We start from the raw sequence: 20,127 nt of genomic DNA on the forward strand, positions 1-20,127 counted from the left end.
GTTAGGGTGAGATTTTGAAATAGTTATTCAACTGTTAGATCGAGACCAACGTCTTCAATTCCAATGAACGTTTTTCTCCCTCAGCTCCTATGACTGTCTCCGTGACGACCCCTTTGACCATGACTGGCCGGCGTTGCCACAGTTACCAGGGATCCACTACTCCATGGACGAGCAGTGTCGATTTGACTTTGGCGCCGGCTACATCATGTGCACGGCGGTGAGTCCTTCATCAACTCCTCACCCGTATGCACCCGTATGCCCAACAAGCTGACTAGTCGCCACACCAGCAGCATCTAGTGGAGTTACCAATTTAATTGAATTTCCATCCCTTAGAAAGGCTGCCATCTGGGGCTGGAAACATCCAATAGAGCTTAAGCTTCACTCCAGGGTCTCTCTAATGACCATCGTCCTTGACTTCCTCCATGACCTCCTTGTCTGGGTCTAGGTCAGGGTGTGACCATAAAACCGGAGCCATCTTAGCTTTTAAAGCATCCAGGGGAACAAATCAGATTTTTATGAACTCATGAGTTCAAAGCACGCTGACTTGATCTGTCGCTGCAGTATGACCTCATTAGTCTTTGGATGAAAAGAACTACAAAACAATAACGGGTACATTTAATTGCCCCTCTAAAGAGGGAGTCGACACTTCAGAGTCAGTTATATTGAAATGTTTTTCATTGTTTCGTTTCAAGAAGGCTGAACTATTTGGAGAGATGGTTTTTGTTTGATGTGGAAAGAAGAGAATAAAGACAGCTGGGACAGCAGGTTTTTGGATCACATTCTGGAGTAAATTGGGGGGAGTGCCAATTGGACACTTTGCTTCGCTTTCTTGTCAAACTATTTCCTTAGCTGGGAAGGGTGGCCCGTTCAGCAAAGCAGGTAAGAGATAAGCCTAGGTCCCGAGAAGTAGGGTGTCCATAACTAATGTTGTCCACAAACCGTGTAGCTGTTACGGTGCCTGTTAGGGTGGTCAACCATGTCACTGTCTACCCTTCGTGACATTCATGTACATTTGTGTCGATCGGGGTTGGTATTTTATGAGCTTGGTGGACTGTGGTTTTACAGACCTCGTGTACACACACACACACACACACACACACACACACACACACACACACACACACACACACACACAGACACACGCACACCTGACTCCATGATTTGTTCCATGTAGTTCAGGCCAGGTTACATGTACTGTACGTTCGCATGCAGCCTGTTCGTTTGTTTGATGGTGATGGAGTAAGCAAAGATGGGGTGATTTTTAACCTACAGTCTAAACTACTTGAGTTAAGGCATGAAACATCCTCCTGCAAATGTATCTGAGGGTGCTGTGCTGTGAGGGACCGCAATAGATTCATAGTATGTGTGGTTCTATGTACTGTATGTAATTCAATCATTGTTTTTGTCTTGGTGAATCAGATTTGACCAAGTTCAATGTCTTGTTTAAGGGCCTTGGTAACATATGTACTTCACAAAATGTAAGTATTAACATAGACGTCCTTAATGACAGTGTTAGGCTGTGGGAAGCTTTCTTCAGCTGCATGTGTGAGAGAGAGCATGAATCTGTTTCTTTTAGTACAGCACCTATGACCCCTGCAAGCAGCTCTGGTGCAGTCACCCAGACAACCCCTTCTTCTGCAAAACCAAGAAGGGTCCGCCCATCGACGGCACTAAGTGTTCACCGGGGATGGTGAGAACGATTCCTCTTTACACGTGAACGCTTTGCTACAATGTTTGTGTAAACATAAGCAGTGGCAACTCTCTTCCTCTCACCCTGCTTCTCTCTCTCTCTCTCTCTCTATCACCCGTCCCATCCCTCTCCCTCTCTTTCAGCACTGCTTCAAAGGTTACTGCATCAAGTTGACTCCAGACATTCTAAGGCAGGATGGTGGTTGGGGCACGTGGAGTAACTTTGGCTCCTGCTCTCGCACCTGTGGGGGTGGTGTGCGCTTCCGGACCCGTCAGTGTGACAACCCAACGTGAGTACAACCCAAGACGACACGCAGATAGATGTGCATTCACTCCCTCTTCATAATAGGAAGATGTCTAAAATGTAAGGGACTCCCGCTGCCTTTCTCCCTTGCCATAACTCAGCCCTGCCAATGGAGGACGCACCTGCTATGGCAACAGCTATGAATTCCAGCTGTGCAGCCTAGAGGAGTGCTCCGAGCCTTTCGCTGACTTCAGGGAGGAGCAGTGCAAGATGTGGGACCCCTACTTTGAGTATGACAACACCAAGCACCACTGGCTGCCCTATGAGCATCCTGACCGTAAGTCCATAGTGCTGCCTGGGAGTCAAAAGTCCTGGCTTTGAAAAAGACAGAGAGGGCCAGAGAAGGGCTGACGTTAACATGCTTTAGCAATATTCTTAAACAGGTGGACTGTGTTATAGCATAACTACCACTTTTTGGACACTAAGAATAAGATGCAACTATTTGCCATCTTGTTACACCTAGAATAGAAGCAGAGTATAATAAGTTGGACTTTCTCCATTTTGCGCATCAGTGGAGGCTGCTGAGGGGAGGATGGCTCATAATAATGGCTGGAACGGAGCCGTGTGTTTGATGCCATACCACTTATTCCTCTCCAGCCATTACCACAAGCCTGTCCTCCCCAATTAAGGTGCCACCAACCTCCTGTGTTGTGCATGCCTTCTCCAACCATGGACTGTCCAGAGGCCAGATGGCTTTTAAAAAAAATGTTTTTATCAGAAGTTGACCTGCAGGCTTTGTTGAGACAGAGAAAGGAAAAATGTCTACATCACTGCTCTCATTCTTCCGTTGTGAGGCCAGGGACAATTTCCATGGCAAACCATCATACAAATCTGAAGTTACATAAGGTGGCCCATAGCTAAAACAGACAGCTGAGCTCTAGGTGGAGAGCAGGGGGAGGAGGAAAGGGAGTAGGAAGAGCAGGAGAAGTAGGAGGAGGAGAAAAAGGAGCATCAGCTCAGTTAATGACCCAGCAGCTCAAGTCTCTTGGCGACTATAATGATTGTTCTGAGTGGGGTCAATGGGGAATGATTGGTTTACCCGGGGAATCCGAGAAGCCCTCAGACAGACAGGCCATGCCTCTCCACATGTCAGGGGAACGTCGGTCAGGCCAGTGTTTAAATAAGGACACATGGAAATGTCATTACTCAGGAATCTCCCTCCTGCTTTCCACCGGGGTGGAAAGATTGTTATTGTGTTATTTGATTAGCTTTATAAATGAAGGGTCTCATTACACACCCTTACAGTGTCCTTTTGCATTATCCTGTTGTTATTGCCATACATGTGTATCCTCATGACTAAAACAAAATAATGCAGACATAGTATGATATAGAATTCAAAATATTGTTTGTTCAGATTGTTTCATTTGTGCCAGTGGAATATGGACAGGAAAATGGGCACAGTCAAAGAAAGCTGAATACTGTATGACTATAATTTCTTTATTAAACCCTATATCATGTTCTCCCCCCCCCTCTCATCTGTACTGTAGCTGATGAGAGATGCCAACTCTACTGCAAGTCTAAGGAGACAGGAGACGTGGTGGCCATGAACAGGATGGTGCACGATGGCACACGCTGCTCCTACAAAGACCCTTACAGTATATGTGTGCGGGGGGACTGTGAGGTAGGCATCGCCCAGGTCTTCTGGCCTACAGAAGTCATGCATGAAGGCACATTATTAAATATGGCCATAAACATTACGACGCCTTACACAATCCCATAAATCTCCTCCTGCTACTGGGTATTTTTCGCTGGTCTGGTGCAACTGAAGTTATGACCGTTTTCCATATGGGCTTTCCAGATCTCTCTCTCTCTCTCTCTCTCTCTCTCTCTCTCTCTCTCTCTCTCTCTCTCTCTCTCTCTCTCTCTCTCTCTCTCTCTCTCTCTCTCTCTCTCTCTCTCTCTCTCTCTCTCTCTCTCTCTCTCTCTCTCTCTCTCTCTCTCTCTCTCTCTCTCTCTCTCTCTCTCTCTCTCTCTCTCTCTCTCTCTCTCTCTCTCTCGTATGGAATCCTTTACCCCTTATTTTCCCTTTCCGTATATAATGTATTATACTGTCTGTCCACCTTATTACTGTAGTATGAGTCATGAGTTGGACGGCACTGTACAACTCTCAAATGTTGACTGTGCAATGGGAGGAGGTTTGTCAGAAATAATTTTGTCGGAAAGAATGTCTTTGTCCTGATTGACCCATCCAGTCCCACTCCTCAGCCGGATCCCATACTCCCAAACACTGACTCAGCTAATCTCTCTACAGCACGTTGGCTGTGATAACCAGATAGCCTCCGACACGCAGGAGGACAAATGTGGGATATGCGGTGGAGACAACTCCAGCTGTAAGATCATCAAGGGAAACTTCACTAGAAGCGTTAAAAAACAAGGTGAGCCCCTCCTCAACTTCCTCTACCCTCACTTCACAATTTGTTATTTTTTAATGGGAGTCTAGGGATGCTCTTCTCGGTATCTTAAGCTGATTTTATGCCAAGACGAGACTCTTCGTCATCACACATCTATTTTGTTTGCGGTTTGTTTCAGGTTTCCTCAAGATACTTGAAATCCCCCGAGGGGCCAGGCATCTGTTGATCCAGGAGTTCAAGGGGACCCCTCACATCCTAGGTAGGTTTATTTATGGGCGGTTCTGTGAAGAACAGAGTGGGTCGTTAATATCCCTGGACATTGGCCTCAATAAATCAGTAATCTGTGACTAGCTTGGGTAAGGAAGGTTGTTATTAATTGCTGCTTCAGTCAGGTCTTGGCTGCGTTGGGTTTGAGAGTACAGACAACTCTAGTCGGCTGCCAATAATGGATCTGGACTACTGGGAAGAGATCACCTGAGGATACTGATTTATACTGCTCTAATGCTCATCATCACAATCCTGCCAAATGTCTCTGGATTGTTCCTCATATGAATAACCAAGTTTAGGAAAATTCAAGTTTAACCAAAAGTGTCATTCTGAGACGGAAATGAAACCAACCATTAGGATTTCCTTTTCTCATTGTTCTCCCGGTGTCAGCGGTGAAGAACCAGGCTACGGGTCATCTGTTTCTGAATAACGAGGATGAGTTCCCGGAGTCCCGTATGGTGATAGAGAAGGGGGTGGAGTGGGAGTACCACAACGATGACGACACGGAGACCGTCCAGACCACAGGACCTCTGGGATATGCTGTTCTGGTCATGGTGAGTCAATATACTCAGGTCCCTGACAAAAATCAAAATGACTGCGATGACCTGGGTTAATGTGTAGCCTACATGCCACAGAGCAATGTTTTTAATATCATTGTTTAGTCCGTATCCACTTTTAGTTAAAACCACCTCACCAACGGATATAGTAGTAGTAGCTTCAGGAAATAATTGAACCTGAAATGTTCTCTGTGCAGTGAGTATCCACTATCCAGCCATATCATTGGCAAAAGCCTCTGCATCTGTTTGCCTCATGTGGAGTTAGTTAAAGGTCCAATGCAGCTGTTTTTATCTCAATATCAAATCATTTTTGGGTAACAATTATATACTGTGATTGTTTTCAATTAAAATGGTCAAAATAAATCAAAGCAGCTTCTTAGTAAAGGGCAATTTCTCAGGCAATAATTTTGCTAGGACTGTCTGGGAGTGGTCTGAGTGGGGAGGAGAAAACGAAAAACATTCTGGTTTTGGCAAAGATGTTTCTTACTGGTTAATGAACTAATTTACTGCATGGTGATGTCTCTGGAAGGCCAAAACTACACCCCACCAAAACAGTCTGAAATGGATCATGTTCACAATATTGTTCCAACCTAACAGTGTGGGCCTTTAAAACAAATGCACAGTAGTTAAAGAAAATGTACCGTATCATTGTCGCTGTCGTGTTTGCCACGTCTCAAGCTGCTCCATAACTTACTATTTGTCATTTATGGCATGTACTGTATCTTTTCCTCCCACAGGTCCGTTCCCACGGTGACTCCAAAGTGACCCTCTCCTACAAATACATTCTGCACGAGAAGCTGCAGTCATCCATAGAGAGCAACCTGGTGCAGGAGGACACAGCCTATTTTGAATGGGCTCTGAAAAAGTGGTCTCAGTGCTCTAAACCCTGTGGAGGAGGTAGGTAAAACAAGCGTGTCTTTGGAAGGGTCAATAAATATGCTATTCAAACCTTTTACTGCGGTGGGCTGAATCAGGGTCACACATTCTGGGTAGTCTTAAACAAATCTACTTTGAAACAAAAGTGTAGACCTCACACACATGGTTATGGGCTTATTAAAAAAAGAAGACACCTGCACCATGTACATTTTGAGTTTGCATCCCAATATTACACTTTATATACTGTACATCACAGAAGACTGAAATATACCCCCAAAAAACTGACATAGAAACACCGTATTTTCGTATTTCGAATCATTATTAAAAAATAAAGTATAAAAAATATTAATGACATACCCATGAAACCAAAGAGGGCGTTTTTGGTCATTGACTGCAGGAAAGGGCTTACCTGTCAAATAACCTTGGATGTTGACCCACATTGTTGATGTGAGTGGTATTGTGTACACTGTACCCTCGATAGGTAAGCAGTACACACGGTTTGGCTGCAGGAGAAAGTCCGATGGGAAGATGGTCCACCGCACCTACTGTGTGAACATCGACAATCTCAGAGCTATCAGCAGGGATTGTAACCAGAAAGAGTGCTCCCAGCCAGTGTATGTGAATGCATTTATGTATGTGTTTGTTTGATATGTGTGCTGTGAATGTTCTATGCAACAATTGTATTACTATGTCTGTACATAAGCTTATTCCTGTTGTCTCAGTAAGTCATTTCTGTTCTCACTCTACCTGTATGGTGACAGTGCAGTGAGTGAGAGTGTGATCTCTCTCGCTCTCTCTCCATGTGTGTGTGTGTGTGTGTGTGTGTGTGTGTGTGTGTGTGTGTGTGTGTGTGTGTGTGTGTGTGTGTGTGTGTGTGTGTGTGTGTGTGTGTGTGTGTGTGTGTACTCTATTCTCCAGTTGGATCACTGGGGACTGGGAGGAGTGCAGTTCATCCTGTGGGAAGACTGGCTACCAGAGCCGCTCTGTACGCTGTCAGCAGCCCCTCTCTGGAGGTGGCCAACGTTCCATCCACAGCAAGTACTGTAATGATGACAGGCCAGAGGGACGACGACCCTGCAACCGCCAGCTCTGCCCTGCCCAGTGGAGAGTAGGACCCTGGTCCCAGGTACGTAGGCGTTGAAAGGCAAATGTGAATAATTCTCCACCATTACCGACAGGAAATATAAGATAGACAGGAAAACACTTGCTTCCATTAAATCTTTAACTCAGAGGAGTGTGTGCGTGTGTTTTAGTGTTCGGTGACGTGTGGCAACGGGAGCCAGGAGCGCCAGGTTCTGTGTAGCACTCCTGATAACTCAGTTGGACTCTGCATGGAGACCAAACCCATTACACTAAGGACCTGCCAGCTAGTCCCCTGCACAGGTGACTGTCCACGCATAAAAAGTACATAAAAATGTATTACTGATACAATATTGTTTGATTTTCACACCGTGCACAATCCCGTTTGTTTTGTTCTCAGGTGACGGAAAAAACGTTTTGATCCAGTGGCTGTCACGGTCCAACCCAGAATTTCCTGTACCCAAGATCTCCTCAAGTAAACGTCCCCTCTATAGCGCGGAGTGTGGGGTCCGCTGCATGCCTCTGCTCACCTGGGCTCTACCCTTCTCTCTCTGCCTCTCTCTGCAAGGCAGACTGCATTGATAGTGGCTCTCTGTTCTTCTGTTCTCCTCTACACTGGAGGTTGGCTCCGAAAAGCTCCTGCCCGACTTTGGCTTCTCGGTCTGGCTGAGGGGGGTGGAGGCTTCCTGTACTGTGGTCTCTTTGGCTCTTTCTCTCACACACTCTATCCTTCAGGGGTCTTACTGTACTGTAGGCTGCAGAGCTGGCCTTGGAACACTCACTGACGAGAGAAATGGAAGTTCCCATCCCATCCTGATAAGGCTCTATCAACGCCGGGATGCAGGACTATGGTCGTGGCCTCTGTATATGGAGTCGCTCACTGGTTGCGAGTTGTTGGGTTTCAACCTGGGACACTCCATGGAAGTGAATATGGAAGTGAATTTGCAGTGGATTTGATTTGATAACAAGAAGAGACATTTTATTCAACACAAAAGGTGCAGCAGACTCATGCTCATTATAGTTATACAGTATGCATACACAATTATCAACAGAAATAGTACCACAGAAATAAGGTGTGGATTACTTTGCCTCTCCATCACTGACTGTTACCATACCGTATATGTATTTTTGTATCAATTCTAGCAAAATATTTAAGTGAAACCTTTAAATGAGCATTAAACAGTATGGGAATTTAGTTAGGAGGCCAGAATGTTTATGGGGAGGTGAGAGTTTCATTCTCACTTTCAGAAAGTACTGTGAATTTGACTCAAAACACATTTTGTGCGTCAGACCAAGGACACTAAAAATGTGTCCTTATATCGCTAAATGCTTGTTTGTTAGTGTATAATTGTAAGGAATTAGTCAACAAAAAAAAGATACTCAGAGACCTCGTGCAATGATTTTGTCATAAACATCTCCGAGGATACCTTTGCCTTATTAGGCTGTTGAGAGAAATGAAAACATGGCTTTTTCTTGTGTGACACAGCAGAAGCTTCCTGAGGGTGAAAAAATGACTTGAACTTGATGTTTACAACCAAATGGATTCTATTCACAGCACCGTCATGGACAACACAAATATCGTCATTTACTATCATTGTATCATTATTGTGGAAAGCTATATTCTGGCCGCCGTGGTGAAAACCCTGTGTCAACAAGACTTGAACTGTGACTTGGGAGTATCTACAGTATATCAAATTGTGTTGCCTGTATTAAGGACCAAGTTTCTGAACTTGGTGACAACAATGAATTGTGTGCTTTCACCAGCCAACTTGTGAGGCCTGAAAGCATGTGTTCCCTACTATATATTGGTCCAAAATGATTTTTATCAGAGATACTGGATTAAGAGTTTTTATGCTTATCACGAGACATTAAATGGGTTCCCTTTACACAAAGGAGGACACATTTCTTGTTTCCCTTGACGCCCAGTGTTTATATCAGTTATTGTTCATCTGTTTTGGCTTGCTGGTGTTATGCAGTTCTTAACCCGTGTTCACCAAATTATTAACTGTGTACAATACCTTCTGATTTAATGTACAGTACTCAATCAAGACAAACAGCTCCATACTGAACTGCATAGACAGCTTCATATATTTGACAGGGAGAGTGTATTATATGACTTTGGTTTCTAGTTTGTTTTAGCAGTACAGCCCAAACCCAACAAATAAACTCATCAAATGATTCAACTTTTTGTCTCACAGATTATACACCGCGAGTGATGAATAATATGATGAAGAGCAATTGTATCTTACCGTTTACATCCATTCAGTCTGACAAACAAAGCATCCCCTTTCTTTATGCTTGCTTAATCACAGTAGCCTTTTCTGTTACTTTCTCACTTTTCCTTTCTTTGGGGTAGTTTTATGGTTTATTATGTTTACCATAACATCTGGGCCTATAGAGGTTGTGTTTTGTTTCTGAGATGTGTGTTGCTTTGTGTTTCAGGGCAGTGTAAGGGGGATAGGTCTGCGTTCTGTCGTATGGAGGTGCTGAGCAGGTACTGCACCAACACGGGGTACAGACAGATGTGCTGCAAGTCCTGCACCGAGGGGAACTTCACCACTATGGGCCAGAACCTCACCACTGGGCCCTGGAGGTACACCACACTACCCACCCCCACCAATGGCACCTATTCAACGACCCCGACAACAACCCTCAGACCCAAACCCACCGCTGGGATATATAGCACTGACTTTGCTTATGTCGAGCGTGATGATTATGGGGAGTATACAACCAAAACCGACGAACGCAGCACAACTAAAACATATAGGCCTACCACCACCCCTGGATTAACCACTAGACAGCCCAGAAGAATAACCACCTCCCTGCTTACTGCCATAAGTACTAAACCTCCAACCACCACCACTGAGGAGACTACGGTTCCCAGAACCTCCGTCATCACCGTCACTACCGCTGAACCCACCACAATCCCCACCAGTCAGGACCCATCAACTCTCAGAACTACAAATGTCCCCAAGTCCACCACAGCTTGGGTTGATGTTATTGAGAGGGAGTCCTGGACAACCCTGGCTCCATCCACTTCCAGACCTAAAGGAGACAAGAGACGGAAAACCATTCCAACACAGCGTAGGGTCATTGTGACACTCATGCCCTCCACCATAGCCCCCCACCAGACAGAGGACAAGCAAGAAAACAACTCGGTGGACGTGCCGTATAGGATCGTTGGTGTAGACAACGAGGTCTTTCAAAACCACTTTGTTCCTAGAATACGGCCTCCATTCCGAGAAACGACACGAAACAAGAGGATACAAGAACTCCTAGCCGAGAAACAGATGCAAGACTTACTTCTCAGACGAGCAAAAAGAAAACCAGGACCTTGATAGTGAGTCATTCAAGACATCTTTGTTAGTGCTCTATATGGAAATATTTCTATTGAACACCTGCATAACCATTTTGCTTTATTGAAACTAGAGTGAAACCAGTTCAGAGACTGTCAGTCATGTAGAAATTAAAACTTGCGGCTTGAAGATCGGAATTTGGCCTGCTTTGCTTTTTTTTATCCAATGAGGAAAGGGAACAGCAAAGGACAAAACAGACAAAATACTGAGAAATGAACTCTACAATTACTATTCTGTAAATACATTCTCTTGAGCGATAATTGCATATTTGTACTTGCTGCTTGGCAATGAAGAGATTTAATTGTCTTTTATGCTTTGATGTTATTACATATCGTACTTTTGTTAATATTGTGAACAGTTTACAATTTGGACCTTTGTAGCTCAGTTAGTAGAGCATGGTACTTGCAACATCAGGGTAGTGGGTTTGATTCCCAGGACCACCCGTACATAAAGAATGTATACATACCGTATATACAGTATATATAGGGGAGAGTGGAGTATGTTGAGGCATTTTTTACATGCAGTATCAAGGGAAATATACTGTAGTATTATTTCTAACAAAGATATCTACATATATTTATTTGTTGTTGTTTATCCCTGGACATAATCAGAATTAATGTAAACATAATAGTTTTGAAAACATAACATTAGTGGTACTGTATCTTGGCACAACTTACGCCAGGAATGGGATAAGTTGAGCATAGAGACAGGGTAAGTAGAGCATAGGGACAGGGTAAGTAGAGCATAGGGACAGGGTAAGTAGAGCATAGGGACAGGGTAAGTAGAGCATAGGGACAGGGTAAATTGAGCACAGGGACAGGGTAAGTAGAGCATAGGGACAGGGTAAGTTGAGCATAGGGACAGGGTAAGTTGAGCATAGGGACAGGGTAAGTTGAGCATAGGGACAGGGTAAGGAGAGCATAGGGACAGGGTACATTGAGCATAGGGACAGGGTAAGTAGAGCATAGGGACAGGGTAAGTTGAGCATAGGGACAGGGTAAGTTGAGCATAGGGACAGGGTAAGTTGAGCATAGGGACAGGGTGAGTTGAGCATAGGGACAGGGTAAGGAGAGCATAGGGACAGGGTAAGTTGAGCATAGGGACAGGTTAAGGAGAGCATAGGGACAGGGTAAGTTGATTATAGGGACAGGGTAAATTGAGCATAGGGACAGGGTAAGGAGAGCATAGGGACAGGGTAAGGAGAGCATAGGGACAGGGTAAAGAGAGCATAGGGACAGGGTAAGGAGAGCATAGGGACAGGGTAAGGAGAGCATAGGGACAGGGTAAGGAGAGCATAGGGACAGGGTAAAGAGAGCATAGGGACAGGGTAAGGAGAGCATAGGGACAGGGTAAAAAGAGCATAGGGACAGGGTAAGTTGAGCCACCTTGGGGTAAGTGGGTGATGGTGTCCTGTGACAGTGGGGGCTGGTGCATGTTCTCAGAGCGTGAGACATTAATGTTCTAGACACATTTCATGGGAATGTTGCAAGAACATTCATGTGTACAGGTTCCTAAGGGTTAGGAGAATGTTCCGCCCGTCCAAACATGCTGTATACAGGAGATGGTTGATATGTTCTCAGAACATAAGATATTAATGTTCTAGTAATGTTTCATGGGAACATTGCAAAAACAGTGTGTCAAAAAAAAATCCATTACACATCCTGTTGCTGAGCCAATCAAGGCCCTGATCAGTGAACCACTGATAGCTCTTTGTCTGTTGGCAGAGTTGGGTATACTCTCACACACAGTGAATAATTGAACTTGCAAAGTGTAATCATGTGTGTCAAATATGTAAGTTATAAGCACTAACTCTTATTCAACATGTCCTCACCTGGGATTTGAACTCACAACCTCTTGGTCTACGGTACTCCAATCTTCCTGCTCTCAATAGTCAGATTAATGGATATCAGGCAGGGACATGGTGGCCATGTCCGTGTCAGATAGCCATTAATCTGAAGATTGTGTCATCATTTATTTGATTGACTTATTTCACAGCAATTTAAGGGCTTTGTGTATAGGTGTCTAATGTTGGTGGGGCATATAAACCTGTTTTACTGATACTCCTGAATCACTATTATCAATAAAATACTTTTAACAGAGCTGGAATTTAGTTTGAAAGTGCATTCACCCTACTACTTACACCTATCAAGTTGTTTCAGATCTACACAAGTGCGTAGGGAAGAGAGGTTAGGGTTTCTTCTGGACAGGACCTAACTATACTAGACTATCGACTAGACTATAGACAGGGTACATGCCCTAGAGATAACCCTTATTGGGACAGTGGTTAGGGTGTTTGTCATTGATGCTGCTGGCCTGGGCTTGAGACCTGCTAAGGGAGTCATCACGTTCTCAGCACTATATGTTAATGACAGTTACAACACACTTATCTGTTCTAATTCAAATGAGTTTGAAAGATGGGAATCTGTAGGATTACCTTTAACCTCTAGCGTCGAGCAATCCCGTATCCGGGAGCGTAATCATAGCCTCAAGCTCATTACCATAATGCAACGTTTCCTATTCATGAAAATCGCAAATGAAATGAAATAAATATATTCAAACACAAGCTTAGCCTTTTGTTAACAACATTGTCATCTCAGATGTTCAAAATATGCTTTTCAACCAAAGCTACACAAGCATTTGTGTAAGAGTACTAATAGCCTAGCATAGCATTAAGCCTAGCATTCAGCAGGCAACATTTTCACAAAAACAAGAAAAGCATTCAAATAAAATAATTTACCTTTGAAGAACTTCGGATGTTTTCAATGCCGAGACTCTTAGTTAGATAGCAAATGTTTATTTTTTCCCCAAAATATTATTTATGTAGACGAAATAGCTCCGTTTTGTTCATCACGTTTGGCTAAGAAAAAGACCGGAAAATGCAGTCACTTACAACGCCGAACTTTTTTCCAAATTAGCTCCATAATATCGACAGAAACATGGCAAACGTTGTTTAGAATCAATCCTCAAGGTGTTTTTCACATATCTATTCGATAATCTATCAGTGGTGGCAGTTGGCTTCTCATCAGAAGCAAACGGAAAATACTGCAGCTGGAGATTATGCAATAATTGCAACGGAGGACACCAAGCGACCACCTGCTGGATGTAGTCTCTTATGGTCAATCTTCCAATGATATGCCTACAAATACGTCACAATGCTGTAGACACCTTGGGGAAAACGTAAGCTGACTCCTAGCTCCTTCACAGCCATATAAGGAGTCATTGTTCATGAGGCGGTTTCAAAAAATGCGGCACTTCCTGATTGGATTTTTATCTGGGTTTCGCCTGTAACATCAGTTCTGTGGCACTCACAGACAATATCTTTGCAGTTTTGGAAACGTCAGAGTGTTTTCTTTCCAAAGCTGTCAATTATATGCATAGTCGAGCATCTTTTCACTACCATCTTGGCCATGTGTTGCAACACATTAGGAATGTTCCAGATAGAGAGCTGATGTGATTCCTAATCAGAGACATGTTTGTTCCACAAGGTATACAGTATGTGGTGCAGATTTCAAAAAGATAATAGAGTTCTCTTTAAGGATGCACAGCTATTTAGGATTCTACCAAATAAACACATTAACGTATATTACCAAACATGTGAGTGTAGGGTAACTGCCCTAGAAGGTCTTGAACTCAAAGACACCAGCATCAATGACAAACAGCCTAACCACCGGCCCAATAAGGGATATCTCTGGAGCATGCGTTTATTAGGCTAGAATAGTTAGGCCCTGTCCAGAAGAAACCCTAACACCTCCTCCCTAGGCACTCAGCTCTGTTTAAAATACACTCAAGAAAAACTTTTGTTGATGATAGTGATTCAGGAGTATCAGTAAAACAGGTTAATATGCCTGACCAACATTAGACTATACAGAAAGCCCTAAAATGATTGAAATAAGTAAAGTAAATCAATGATGAGAGAATAGCCAAAGTAACTGATACTGACATAATGGCATAGCAGGAAGCTCTGAATTCTGTGAACCAAGATGTTATGAGTTCAAATCCCAGGTGGGGACATTGAATAATAATTACTGTATAAATGAATATGTAATCATGCATGTCAAATATGTATGTTGGAAACACTATATTAAAAGCATTATGTGTGGGTATCGCTAACCTTGCCAACAGACAAAAAGCACTGCAAATGGATTAGAAGTTTGCTAATCAGGATCTTGACGAGTAACAGTAACAGGGTGTAATAAAAACACTTTTCTTTGGAACCATCAGGTGACAACTGGTACACAGAAATGTTCTTGAAACATGTCTGGAACACGAATAACTTATATTCTGAGATCATGGTAACTTTGTTCTGTGTATGTTTGCTGGGATGGTTGATGGAATATTCTCCTAAACCTCAGAGAAAAGGACACAGGAATTGTCACATTTCTTCAAAATCGAACCCAGAAGCAGACCAGGACAAGGAGAGTAGGAAGAAGGTGAGTATTTATTTACAAGTGAAAGTGAATGGGTAGATATATCCAGGTGGCGTAGCGGGCAGCGGGGGTGAGTTGATGGGAGTAAAAAGGTGGATCCAATGGGAAGCGGAATCTTCCGACGACCAGGTGGGAATGGGGTAAATGATCCGGGTGAGTAACTGAAGACAGAACAAACGGAGGTAAGTTTAAGGCAAGCAATACGTAAAAAAATAAATAAAATAAAAATTCTATCCAACTTGAGGCTGATACTATGGCACAACATACTGTTCATGGCTAACGATCCGGCAGGGAATGGATGTCAGGTCCGGGCTTATGAAGAGGAGAGATGATGATCAGGACCAGGTGTGCAGATAGCTGATGGGATACAGGTGCGGGTAATCAGAACTCCCAACTGGCTACATTGCCCGGCAACCAGACAGGGTGCGTTCCAGGACGCCGGAAAAAACACTCCAGGACAGAACACAGGCAAAAACAGACTCAGGAAACGGGATTCGTGACAGGAATGTTCTTGCAGCGTTCCCATGAAACGTGTCTAGAACGTTAAACTTGCACATTATAACCACGTTCTAGATAAGTTCTGTTTGACATTAAGGGAATGTAACTTCAACACCAAAACATGCTAAAAAAAAGGCTATCAGAAGGTTTTTACTAACATAGATAGAATGTTCCCCTGACTATGGGAAAACTGGACACTCAAACATTAGGGGAACATTCCGGATAACATTACAAAAATGTTTTCTCTCCCTAGAATGGTTAGCTGGGTTGTGAGCCTCTGCTACTCCATCATAGCCTCTCTTTCGCAGTTACATGTTAGTTTTCTTTTTTTTGTCAATGCACCTCTTCAGTGTTATCTTTGTCTATTGTTAAATTCCTTGCTGCACCTCAAATGGACTTCTTCCCTTTTCTCACTTCCTTACCTGCTCTTTCAAAAACCTCAAGGGGGCTAGACCCCTGCTTGCTTTACTTTTGTATGCAGAGGGAATGATAATGTCTGCTCTGTAACATAAAAAATGCAGTTGAGTTCATATGCATGACACACTGCAAAAAAACTATGGACATAATTTGTATGGGGTATGGTGGCCCATGGCTATTGGCTCAACTTACCCTTAGGTGAACCTTCGCCCCAGTCTGAGGTCCTGAGCACTCTGGAGCAGGTTTTCATCAAGGATCTCTCTGTACAGACCAGATAATCTTGTTTGTCATAGTCTAGGAGTCCTTTAGGTGCCTTTTGGCAACCTCCAAGCAGGCTGTCATGTGCCTTTTACTGAGGAGAGGCTTCTGTCTGGCCACTCTACCGTAAAGGCCTGATTGGTGGAGTGCTGCAGAAATGATTGTCTTTCTGGAAGTTTGTCCCATCTCCACAGAGGAACTCTGGAGCTCTGTCAGAGTGACCTCCCTGATGAAGGCCCTTCTCCTCCGATTACTCAGTTTGACCGGGCGGCCAGCTCTAGGAAGAGTTTTGGTGGTTCCAAACTTCTTCCATTTAAGAATGATGGAGGCCACTGTGTTCTTGGGGAATTTCAAAGCTGTTTTGGTACCCTTGCCCAGATTTTTGCCTCGACACAGTCCTGTCTTGGAGCTCTAGGACAATTCCTTCGACCTCAAGGCTTAGTTTTTGCTTTGGCATGCACTGCCAAATGTGGGACAATATACAGACAGGTGTGTGCCTTTCCAAATCATGTCCAATCAATTGAATTTACCACAGGTGGACTGCAATCAAGTTGTAGAAACATCTCAAGGATGATCAATGGAAACAGGATGCACCTGAGCTCAATTCCATGTCTAATAGCACATTTTTTATACATTTGCAAAAATGTCTAAAAACCTGTTTTTGCTTAGTCATTATGGGGTATTGTGTGTAGATTGATGAGGAAAATGTGTATTTAATCAATTTTAGAATAAGGCTGTAAAGTAACAAAATGTGGAAAACGTCAAGGGGTCTGAATACTTTCTGAATGCACTGTATATTGTATGCTACATAATTGGTAAATCATATTATTTTATACTAATGATCTTTCTCTGAGCAATAGCTTTTGTTAAACAAGTTATAAAACAAATTCTCAAAAAGGGAGGGGCTTTCAATACCTTTCAATATCTCACCTACTAAGATGTTTTATGAGTTGGAGAACACATTGGGTGTGCATGGCCACTGGTTTTCATGTAATCTGACCAAAGCACCAGTTCCATTCAAAGTGCCAATGCCATTGAGCAAACTCCAGGCTTTCTTGGATTAAAATGAAAATTAAGCTCTTTGGCCATGCACACCAGTGGTGGGTTTGGCTTCGAAATGAAAATGCATAAACAGAAAATAACCCCATACTCACTGTAAAATATGGTGGTGGAGCTTTGATGTCGTGCCAAATAATTCCCCCCCCTAAGACACAATGGGATTCTATGAGTTCTAATTTTTGTTGCTAGGGCTGTTGCTCGAATTTGCAACATTCTGACTGGATTTTCAAGGCCACGAACCAACGTGTCCGTTGCTATGCTGGTAGCTTGGTTACCTCGAAGCGGTCGGGAAGGAAGGAGGACACAGGCAGTTCTAGTTCTATTTCACCTCAGAAGCGCTCGCTCACAAGTAAGCCGGGTGCCGTTTAGACCACACAGAGTGACTCGCTTCTGGGCTTTCTGGCATCATATGGCAGCAACTTGTGCGTCAAGAATTCAGCATAGCAAGTTTGTATGAAGGTCTAGTTATTAAATGGGTAAATATTTACACAGTAAAATGCTCTAAAACGCTCTGGTGACTAACACATTTTTTTGCTGCCCTGTTTCCAATCGTCCACATGGCTGGGAGAACCTATTCAAGTAACTGTTGAATCTACGGGTCATTCTTTTTTAAATTTTTTAAAATAACGTTCCCAAAGTAAACAGGCTATTTTCAGGACCAGAAAATAGAATATGCATATAATTGACAGCTTAGGATAGAAAACACTCTAAAGTTTCCAAAACTGTAAAGATATTGTCTGCGAGTATAACAGAACTGATTTTGCTGGCAAAAGAATGAGAAAAATCCAATCATGAACGGAGCGGTTTCTATGCTTGCCTATTGAGCAGTGAATGGGATATCAACGATATTCCTTTTTCTATGGCTTCCTTAATGTGTCTAGTATCACAAGACATAGTTGCAGGCTTTTATTTTGAAAAATGAGCCTGAGCGACAACATTGAGTCAGTGTCCAGCTGATGGCTCTTTGTGTATTTCTTGCGCAAAAGACAAGAGGTAGCCATTTTTCAACCCGGTCTTACTGAAAAAAAGCTATGTCCCGGTTGATATATTATCGAATAGATATTTGAAAAACACCTTGAGGATTGATTATTAACAACGTTTGCCATGTTTCTGTCCATATTATGGAGCTAATTTGGAATATTTTTCAGAGTTGTCGTGACCGCAATTTCCGGTAGTTTTCTCAGCCAAACGTGAAGAACTAACAGCTATTTTTGGCTACAAAAATAATTTTTCTGGAAAAAAGGAACGTTTGCTATCTAACTGGGAGTCTCGTGAGTGAAAACATCCGAAGCTCATCAAACTTGATGAAATTTGATTGCTTTTCTGATTTTCGTGACCAGAATGCCTGCTGCTAGCAAGGCATAATGCTATGCTAGGCTATCAATAAATTTACACAAATGCTTGTCTTGCTTTGGCTGTAAAGCATATTTTCTAAATCTGAGATGACAGGGTGATTAACAAAAGGCTAAGCTGTGTTTGAATATATTTCACTTGTGATTTCATGAATATTAATATTTTCTAGTAAGATTTTTTCCCGTTGCCTTATGCTACTTAGTGTCAGTTGATGACAATTCTCCCGGATCCGGGATGGGTAGCTACAAGAGGTTTTTTAAGTAAATACATTTCTAAAATAAAAAATAAAAAAAACTTTGTTTTATTAGCTAACGTCACAGTGCAGACTAACTCAAATGAGCTGCTAACAGTAGTTAGCTATCTAGCCAACTTTGCATACTATATAGATAGATAGCTAGCTAAGTGAATTAAATATCACCAGCAACCCAACTTCATATTAGCTAGCGTTAGCTATCTTGATGTTTTTATCACCGCTAGCTACCTGCATTTGTAGGTAGCTAGCTAACAGCCATGGAGGAGTGTGAAAGGATAGCAGCCCCAACTGTCAAAGTGAGAGTGTTAGAATTGCATAAATTTGAATCTGATATCAGGATAAATATAACAATGAGTCACCGATTGTATACTATGTATTTTTTATTAGCTAAGTAATAAATGGCAAATGCAACTTTCGTATATACGGCTCACTGTAATACCACGCAGGGCAGAACAGATAACTGACAAGATGTACGTAAACAGTGTTCTTATACTGTGATAGACATTGTCCCAACCCTTCTGTTGGCCTATCACAGTAGAGGCTGGCCGTGGTTTAAACTTGCCCAGCCTATCACAGGCGCTCAGGCAGGTCCCCGCCTCTTGGCGCTTCTTGGAGTCCTCCCTCCGTCGATGTATAGATCCTTACTGTTCTGGTATCGCAGCCTAGTTATAACAGTTGCTCAGTTCCTGCTATTGTGTTGTTCAGTATTTTTCCATTTCAGTTAAACCTCGTGATGACCACCACTCCCTATCACAACTTTGTAAGATACAGCAAGTCACACCATGTGCTCAATATTGTTACATACAAACACAAGGACAAAGCATCTGCTGGGCTGTTATCTACAGTTTTGCAACATGCAGGTCACACCATGTTACTCAGTTCTTGTCACACACAAACAGGCAAGTAGCAAGCAGTTGTTTAATCTCATAATGATGCTCCAGTGCACAAATGCAGACACCTCACACAACCAACATCAGATCATATTTAATATATATGCTAATGGCTATAATGTAAAATACAGAATCCAACAAGAGTAACGTTAGGCTATTCTGGATAGGGCAGGTACTTTTGTGTACTTCCAGTCCCTAGCAGTGAGGACAGAGATAATAATAACATACTATTCAGTGTGGTCTAATTTGTGTATAAGGAAGTCTGTTTCTTATGAGGTTTTCTGTCCTCATATACAGAGAGCCTGTCTGCAGAGGAAGAGGTCACAATAAAGAGCAGTGGTTCTCAGTCCTGGTCCTGGGGACTCAAAGGGGGCACATTTTTGTTTTTACATTAGCACTGCACAGCTGATTCAAATGTTCAACTCATCAAGCTTCAAGTGGTATTTATGTATTAATTTGTGATGCTATCCTTGATATTATCCTGCATGTGCA

General features: G+C 42.9%; 1 protein-coding gene across 1 annotated transcript in view; it reads left to right on the forward strand.

Annotated features, from left to right (window-relative positions):
* LOC139419621 (A disintegrin and metalloproteinase with thrombospondin motifs 2-like) overlaps positions 1-10,786 on the forward strand; it is a 51,111-nt gene extending 40,325 nt beyond the window's left edge. Inside the window, exons 9-22 of the mRNA XM_071169600.1 lie at positions 85-217; positions 1,577-1,690; positions 1,834-1,979; positions 2,095-2,270; positions 3,481-3,614; positions 4,245-4,368; positions 4,523-4,603; positions 5,002-5,165; positions 5,906-6,065; positions 6,526-6,658; positions 6,963-7,170; positions 7,298-7,427; positions 7,525-7,599; positions 9,567-10,786. Of these exons, the coding sequence (XP_071025701.1) occupies positions 85-217; positions 1,577-1,690; positions 1,834-1,979; positions 2,095-2,270; positions 3,481-3,614; positions 4,245-4,368; positions 4,523-4,603; positions 5,002-5,165; positions 5,906-6,065; positions 6,526-6,658; positions 6,963-7,170; positions 7,298-7,427; positions 7,525-7,599; positions 9,567-10,462 (2,674 nt within the window). The 3' untranslated portion in view covers positions 10,463-10,786. The remainder of the gene's footprint in view (positions 1-84; positions 218-1,576; positions 1,691-1,833; positions 1,980-2,094; positions 2,271-3,480; positions 3,615-4,244; positions 4,369-4,522; positions 4,604-5,001; positions 5,166-5,905; positions 6,066-6,525; positions 6,659-6,962; positions 7,171-7,297; positions 7,428-7,524; positions 7,600-9,566) is intronic.
* The last annotated feature ends 9,341 nt before the right edge of the window (positions 10,787-20,127 follow it).

This window comes from Oncorhynchus clarkii, chromosome 10 (assembly GCF_045791955.1).
Source record: "Oncorhynchus clarkii lewisi isolate Uvic-CL-2024 chromosome 10, UVic_Ocla_1.0, whole genome shotgun sequence".
Taxonomy (NCBI): Eukaryota; Metazoa; Chordata; class Actinopteri; order Salmoniformes; family Salmonidae; genus Oncorhynchus; species Oncorhynchus clarkii.